The sequence below is a fragment of the Cupressus sempervirens genome, chromosome 1, assembly GCF_028749045.1.
Source record: "Cupressus sempervirens isolate cs-2001-9-10 chromosome 1, ASM2874904v1, whole genome shotgun sequence".
In the NCBI taxonomy this organism is placed as follows: domain Eukaryota; kingdom Viridiplantae; phylum Streptophyta; class Pinopsida; order Cupressales; family Cupressaceae; genus Cupressus; species Cupressus sempervirens.
This window is the reverse complement of record NC_143118.1, coordinates 691445979-691454775: the sequence shown is the minus strand read 5'-3', so window position 1 is coordinate 691454775 and position 8797 is coordinate 691445979. Positions and strand designations below refer to the sequence as shown.

The following is an 8797-nucleotide window of genomic DNA, read 5'->3' as shown; positions in this document are numbered from 1 at the left end:
CTGTGGTGGAAGAGGTTTTCTGCTAGATCAGCAGTTTTTTGTGATGGTAAATGGGAAATGAAGGGGTTCTTGGCTTTTGCATGTGGTTGATCCATGGCTCCTCATCGTCTTGGCTCAACATATCTTTACATGGCATTAGATTGATCAAGTCTGATGCATCTTGTGTTTTCCTCTGCTATTGTGGGGAGTTTAATATCCTTTTGGGCTCTTCATGGTTTACTAAGAGAAATGTTTTTGTTGGGTTTTTTCTTCCCCCTCTCCCTATGTTGGATTTTGTATTGGGATATTGTCCTTGGGACAACCTTTGGTTGTAGAGGCAGATGTCACTTGGTTTTAATGTGCTATGCTAGCTTTCAGTTCTAGGAATCTTCATTTCCCTTGCTTATTTGGTGTGTGAGAACTTTGATTAGGGCCCTTTCTCTCTTGCTATCTCATTGGAGCCTTGCTCTAGTTATGCTAAGTTTCCCCACAATTTTAAATGTTTGGGTATTGTTTTGTTTCTTAGATATTCATGTGCTTCTGTGTCTTCTGCTCAAGCTTGGTTTTCCCCTTTGTTGGATGGTTGGTTCCTTTTTGAGAGGGCTCTCCAACATCTTCTGGTTATGAGAAAAGTGATGTTATACATGTGTTGAGCTTAGATATATTTGTTCACTTCTTCATGCATGGCTTCTACGAAGGTGAAGCTATCTCCTATCAAAGTGGAGATTATGTGCACAATTTTGGAAGCAATGGAGACTCCTATTGAGGGAGAGATTTATTGGGCTACCTCTTGTGGAGGGATTGATGGATGGTGGCATCACTTCCTCAACCTTGTTATTTTTATCTTCCTTTCCCCTATTTCTATTGAGGTGGACCCTTCCACTATTGAAGTGGGAAAGAAGACTGCAGTGGGTTGGAATATCTTTATTGATATTTTATTAGTAGGGAAGAATGAATGAGAATATATATATATATATATATATATATATATATATATATATATATATATATATATATATATATATATATATATATATATATATATATATATATATATATATATTATATTTTTGGAATATCTAGAACTATATTATATAATATTTGAATATTATTACTAATGCTTAACTTTTAAGAAATTATGGGAAGTATATGTAATATTTCTACTTGAAAACTTACAATAAGGACAATGTGGAAAGTTGAAATACCTATTATTTTTAAATAAATTTATTTTCATTTCACCCTAATTACTAGCATGTGATCTTACCAAAATGAATGAAATGCATGTCCAAGATCACTAGAAGCAACACTTCACATTATGTAATATAGGAATGGAGAGATGTGAAGCCAATTTTGTCATATATAAGAAGCATATGAAATTTCATGTAAACTTGATGTGTTATCCTTTCATAAGAGAATGATGTAAAATTTAATTGATGTATTAAAGATAAGGGAAGGAACTCAAAGGCACCTTAGTTAAAAGGGGAAAATGTATAATATAGACAACACAAATGCATCCCATGCTAGGCTGTGTACTTTCTTATATGTTCTTTTTCTCCCAATGCCCAAACTTAAACATGGGTAAAAAAATTTATATAAATCTTTTAAATTAATAAAAAATAAGAATTTCTTTTACAAATCAAGCAAAAAATAAATCCCAAAGTATAAGCCCTATAAATATCCTTTTGAATACATTTAAATTTTTTTTCCAACCATTATAAAATTTGGGCTCTCAATATGAATCTTAAATTAAAGAAAATTTGATTAATTTCCCTAGTAATTTTTCTTCAAGTTCTTAGGTTTTCTTTCAATAGTCACATCACTTGGAAAAATTTAAAATTAGTATCATCTCATTTTATACACTCTAAAATAAAGTAGCACAAGGCTTCCATGTAGTTATAAATAAATGAAATAAAAACACTAAATTATAAAATTCAAAATAATTTTAAATTTCACACACACACACACACACACACACACATATATATATATAATTAAAAACAATTACTATTAGTAAAAGAACGGTTTGAAGAAAAAAAAAACCTTATAACTTACCTTTTAATTAATATATGATTATTAATAGAGATATTTCCAACCATTGAAAAATAAATTTGAAATTTAAAAAATGAAAAGAATATATCTTTTTATGTAAGTTATAAAATATTAAATAACTAGTTTATTGAAATTAATTTAGTCGAAACAAATAACAATTTCCAACAAAATCTTAAATAAAAATTTTAATCAGGTTAATATATTAATGATCTAAGGTGACCTATTTAGAAGAGAATTTGAAATATTTCATTCCTTCAAGTCTACCACTAAGATTCAAAATACTGCCTGTCACCATGTTAAAATATTTACCAAATAAAAAATATATTAAATTCAATCAAATTTCATTTATATTTTAAAATGGTTGATTTTGATTACAATTTTAACCAACATAAGTGTTAACTCTTCATACTTGATAAAAAAATATATATATTCTATAATAAAGATGTTTTCAAGGATTGAAAAATTAAAAAATTATTAATAATATAGTTACAAGATTTGCCAAACTCAATGACTACTCGTTGAATGTTATGGCAACATCCCTTGTAGGGTTTTTGGTGTTGCTTTTAGTATTTTCTAGACCATCTTATATGTTGGGGTTTAGTGACTTGAGGTGGAGCATATGTTAACATGGCAACAAGCTTAATTGAGGACCTTTTGAAGTCATGGAGTCAAACATTGTGCAATTCATTAGCACACCATTTTTTTAAAAAAAAAAATTGATGAATAGTCCTTTTCTATTAATAAAAATATACTAAGATTACAATTCACAAAAAAAGAGTTGGAGGATACAAGATCACCCCGCAAGAGGCCGAAGCACATCATTAGTACACCATTTGACTTAATTAACTTCTGATTTTTTTATAGTCAATGATTTGGAATCACACTCAGTAATTAATCATTAGTGTGAAAACTGCAAAAATTTCAAAGTGTTGACGAATCACAAAATATAACTAAAAATATTGATAGTAAAATTATTTGAAACAATCATATCTATAAGTTAATCAAGGAAATCGAAATTTGATAACTTTACACCACTTGCAAATACATGCCAAAAACTCACCTAAATAATATACTCATAAGTATGAAATATATTTCAAAATGTTGACACAAAATTCATCATTGTAAAACATAATTCAAAATATTGATTAAAAGTTCTTACATAATTAATCAAATCAATAGTACATAGATTGAAAAAAAAAAATTGGTAGAAATTGGTAGGGAGATAACTTGGCAAGTTGAAATCTGACAGGCAGGGATAACTTGAATTGGAAAATATCTTTGTTCTAAAGTACTTTGAGACCACCTAGCCATTATAGTAAAAATCTGTTGGACCCTTGAGTTTTATGCATCTTTCAAACGCTTTCATGTTATCTGCGATAAGTGCCGAGGACTGTTTCTACATTTAATACGAAGGAGTCTTATTTGACTAATACCCTGTCATATCAATTTTAGTCTATTTTTACGGGTGCACATACACCAGAGTCAATAATGAAGTCATTCTGATGATATATTTAATAATTCACACTCGTAGATCCATAACCGAGTCAATGAAGTCGTTCCAGTCTCTGAAGTTTTAAAATACAGGATTGACGCAGCCTACGTACACGAGGCTCAAAAGAATGCTCAGTCAATTTCCAGCAGGGCTCTTTGTCTATATACGGCAGAAACCCCTATCGCTTGGTTGTAATTATAGCCGGCACTGCAATGGAAACAAAACACAGATCCTCGAGGCTTCCTCTTCTGGAGAGATTGGGCGAAATCAAATTGCCTGCTCAGATCTCAAGTCCCCACCTCACAAACCAGGCATCCACTTGCCTAATTCGATCCCTGCTCCTCGGTTCCAGGGAACTCGATCTGTTGGAGAGACCAAAGCTATGGAATCACACGCAGCAAGTGGCCTGCATCACTCGAAGAATAAGCCTCCTCTCTCTGCTCTTCCACGACCTCAACGACAAAGACGTCGTCGTACCTCCTTCGGCCATGGCGAGTCTCAGAGCCCTCCTGACGGTGATACGCAAGACCAAGGAATTGTTAAAGGACAGGACAATCAGCTGCCTGTGGGACGTCATGGAGACGGGCTCTGTGTCGCGGCGGTTGCAGGAAATCACAAGGGACATGGCCAAGGCGCTCGAGATACTGCCACTCGAGTTACTCGCAGTCTCAAGGGAGGTTGTGGAGCACGTGGAACTGGTTAGAATACATGCAAGAAATTTCCCCGAGCGGGACGAGGAGGATTCGAACCTGGTCCGTGAGTTGGAGGAGGCCGTGGGGAGACTTGAAAAGGGGGCGTCGCCAGATGTGGAGAAGCTGAGAGATCTGTTCTTCAGACTCGGTCTCCACAGTTTGTGCAAATGCAAAGACGAGATCAGGAGACTGCAGGACCAAATTGCATTGCAGGCGGGTACGGATGGTGCCGCTTATGCCATGGACAGACTACGCAGCTTGATCGGCCTCGTTGTTTACTCCAAATCTGTCCTGTTCGATACAGAGGAAGATGAACCGGATTGTGAGCTCGTGCCGTGTTCTCCGACCTTCAAGGACGCGGCCGGGTCGGGAAATGGAAGTGGATGTTCAAAGGGTAAATACGATCGTTCCTATTACTCGAACGTGCCCGAGGAATTGAAGTGCCCGATATCGCTGGATCTGATGAGAGATCCGGTCGTTCTGTCGTCCGGACACACTTACGATCGGGTGTCCATCTCCGAATGGCTGGACTCGGGCCACAACACTTGCCCGCTCACCGGCCAGAAGCTCCCCCGCAATCCTGCCCTGATTCCCAATTACGCGCTCCGGAGCCTGGTGAGCCAGTGGTGCGACCGTCACCACGTGCCGTTTCATCTCACCAACGCCGCCACGGCGGAAGAAGACGCCGTCAAAATGACCGCTGCTTTCTTGGTAGGCAAACTTGCCACGGGCTCTGTGCAGGTCAAGACCAAGGCGGCTTACGAGCTCCGGCTGCTGGCCAAGCGGGCGACTAATTTTCGCAAGTGCATAGCCGAGGCAGGGGCGATCCCTTTCTTGGTCCCTCTCCTTTCTGCTTCGTCCGACTCTCGGGCTCAGGAAAACGCCGTCACAGCGCTTCTGAATCTTTCTATCAACGACAACAACAAGGCTCTAATAATGGCGGCTTCGGGCGCGGTGGATGGTATTGTTGGAGTGGTACAGCAGGGGGGAACTATGGTTGCCCGGGAGAATGCCGCGGCTTTGATTTTTAGTCTCTCTGTGATGGACGATTACAAGGTCGCCATTGGCGCCAAACCTGCTGCCATTCCTGCGCTTGTCACACTTCTTCTGGAAGGCAAATCGAGGGGTAAAAAAGACGCCATGACAGCTCTGTTTAATCTCTCAGTCTGCGAGGGCAACAAGGCCGTTGTTCTAAAGGCCGGAGTGGTCGGAATGCTGGTGGATCTGATTGTGAAAAGAGGGGGAGATGAGGAGGGGAGCGAGAGCGTGAGATCTGATGCTCTTGCTCTGCTCTCCCTTCTTTCTGGCTGCAAAAAAGGATTGGAGGAGGTCATGGGCAGTGATGAATCAGTCATTCGGGCTCTGGTCGATTTGGTCAGAGTTGGATCGGAGAAAGAGAAGGAGAATTCAATTGCAGTGATGTCGGCCATGTGTCGCAGCGGTGGGGAGGACGTTGAGAAACGATTGGCGGAGTCGAGCGTCATTTCGGCTCTGCAAATGGCGGCGTCCATGGGTTCTTCTCGAGTGAAGAAGAAAGCCATGTCGCTTCTGAAACGCCTCACTGCACACTGTAATAAAACCTAGCCGAATTGACGAAAATGTCATTCGTTAATTGTTTTTTTTTTAAACCTCGCTGAATGCAATGTGCGTGGTGGGCGGAAATCTAAAGTCTATCACCATCATTATCTGGTTTTTGACTTTGTATCCATTTTATGACGCGGTACTCAAAAGTTTCAGCGACTTTGTGTATTGAGTTTGAAAGGTGGGGGCTATCAGGTGTACAAAGGACAAATTCCAAGTTTCCATTGTGCATAGAACTAGAACTATTAGAAATAATAATAAGGACGTGGGTATCCTCCATTCAATCTTCCATTCAAATTGTACACAAGATCAATTTTCAAAAGATTGAAAACATTATGAATTTTTGTGAAAATTTCAGCATTTGATCTTCATGATTGAAAACAACAAAAAAAAAGGTAAAAAATCACTACTTTTTGTGAATCTGGAAAAAAGAAGTTTTACTTTGTTTTGTCTTTAGTGCATTTTGGATGGAGATTAGCCTGTCCCATAATGGTAGATGGTTGCTGAAAAGAAATTGTTTCATGGGCAGCGTTTCACGGGTCACGTGTCATTCCTTTTTAAAAGGGATTAAAAAATCATTTAGTGATGTTAAGAAGAGTAAAAAGAATGATGGTCGGTAGAGGAAAATTAGAGAAGTAACACACAATTAATAGACATTTGAATGTAGTAGCAAATAGTTGAATGCATTAGTAGAAGAGAAGTGGATGACAATTGATTATTGCATAAAATAGTTGAAAAAATAGAGTAAAGAATTGAATTTTTGTGAAAATTTCAGCATTTGATCTTCATGATCAAAAACAACAAAGAAATTGGAAAAAAACTACTTTTTTGTGAATGGAAAAAAATAAAGTTTAACTTTGTTTTGTCTTTAGTGCATTTTGGATGGAGATTAGCCTGTCCCATAATGGTAGATGGTTGCTATAAGATAATAAGTTAATAATAATAATAAAAGAGATTGTTTCATGGGGCAGCGTTTCAAGGGTCACATTTCATTCCTTTTAAAAAGGGATTAAAAAATCATTTAGTGATGTTAAGAAGTGTAAAAAGAATGATGGTCGGTGGAGGAAAATCAGAGAAGTAACACACAATTAATAGACATTTGAATGTAGTAGTAGATAGCTGAATGCATTAGTAGAAGAGAAGTGGATGACAATTGATTATTGTATAAAATAGTTGGAAAAATAGAGTAAAGAATTGAATTTTTGTGAAAATTTCAGCGTTTGATCTTCATGATCGAAAACAACAAAAAAATTGGAAAAAAACCACTACTTTTTTGTGAATCTGGAAAAAAATAAAGTTTTACTTTGTTTTGTCTTTAGTGCATTTTGGATGGAGATTAGCCTATCCCATAATGGTAGATGGTTGTTGTAAGATAATAAGTTAATAATAATAATAAAAGAGATTGTTTCATGGCACAGCTTTTCCGGGGTCATGGTCCACTAAGTAAATGCTTTCATTCCTTTTTAAAAGGGATAATAAAGTCATTTAGTGATGTTAAGAAGAGTAAAAAGAATGATGGTCGATGGAGGAAAATTAGAGAAATAACACACAATTAATAGACATTTGAATGTAGTAGTGGATAGTTGAATGTATTAGTAGAAGAGATGTGGATGACAATTGATTATTGTATAAAATAGTTGGAAAAATAGAGTAGAGAATGACGATTGTGAAAAGAATGTGTAATGTTTATTACTTTTTACAACATTAAAGTTTCAATTAGTTATTGGTGTGGTATCTTGATGTAATTAAAGTAAGTGATTAGTAGATACAGAAGGTTTATATATCATGTTACATTAAAAATTTAAAAGTAATATCGATTTGTAACTTTCTTGTGTGATGGAGTTTTTTGATCTTTTCTTCAATGGCATCCAAGATGGGCTCCTCCCAGCTACATACGGGTCCCTTAGATTTAGTTTTAGTTTTGAACACCTGGTCGACTTAGGAAAATTCTTTGGATTCTACTGGTTGCATTGACATTCCCCTTTTTGCATGCCCTTGGTCAACTACTCTAGGAGACGATTTATCCTTCCTTGGTCCCTCTCCTTCCAAGGTGGTTTGTAGTACAAGAGTTTATGACCTTCCTATGGAGAAAATGCTAGAACGAGGTTGTGTCGGGTTCAAGGGAGCTCCCAAAACTCATTTTGGGGGTTAATGGCCCAAAAATGTTCCTACTAGATTCCCTAGTTGAAAGGATCACCTCCCTTTCAAGCTCTTCTTGGTGGGAAAATTCTTATCATTCAGGCCCTCAACTGAGATAGTCAAAAAATGGTGTAGCCACTGGAAACTTAAGGGCAGTGTCATTGTTTCAGTGCTATCAACGGGACTTTTTCTCTTCAATTTCACATTCGAGAGCGATGTCCACCTAGTATTGTCAAGTTCTTGGAGTTATGGAAATATGTCCTATTGTTGGCTCATTGAAAAATGGGGTTTGACCCTACAATTGACCTTCTTTGTTTGGCCCTTGTCTTGGTGCATCATTCAGGCCTCCCTCTTGAAAATTATGATGAAAAAGTCCTTATGGCGGTCAGTAACTCATTTGGCCACATCATCACCCTTGATGAGGTCACTAAATCAAAGTCTAGGCTAGATTTTTATAGGATTTTAGTAAATGTGGACATTAACCAACCTCTACCCACCTCTGTCTCCCTCAAATCCAAGTGGGGAAAGAAGTCTCAAGCTTTGATATATGAAAATGTTGCCCCCTTTTTCCAAAAACGTTTGAAATATGGTCACCTAGACCTAGACTATAATGCTTTACTTCAAAAAGACAAGGTGGTGGTGTCTTCCCCTGGTGTTTCCACTATTGGAGGTAATAAAGTGGGATCCACATTCATTTCAACCCTTGCGGTAGTGCAGCAAGAGACTGAGGTCATTGCGATGGGCACGAAGGGTTATCCCTTTGTTAAGGAGACCGATGATGATCTACTAACCCCAAAGGCTTCTTTATAGGGCTTAGGGGGCACTATGTTGGAGGAAGGATAAATTTTGAACCAACCCATAAAGG

At 37.5% G+C, this 8797-nt stretch overlaps 1 protein-coding gene across 1 annotated transcript; it reads left to right on the top strand.

The window, feature by feature from the left end:
• The first annotated feature begins 3154 nt into the window (after positions 1-3154).
• Positions 3155-6145, top strand: LOC149579823 (U-box domain-containing protein 1-like). Its single transcript, XM_089787181.1, has one exon. The coding sequence runs from the start codon at positions 3733-3735 to the stop codon at positions 5794-5796; it is 2064 nt and encodes a 687-aa protein (XP_089643307.1). The 5' UTR covers positions 3155-3732; the 3' UTR covers positions 5797-6145.
• Positions 6146-8797: the final 2652 nt, after the last annotated feature.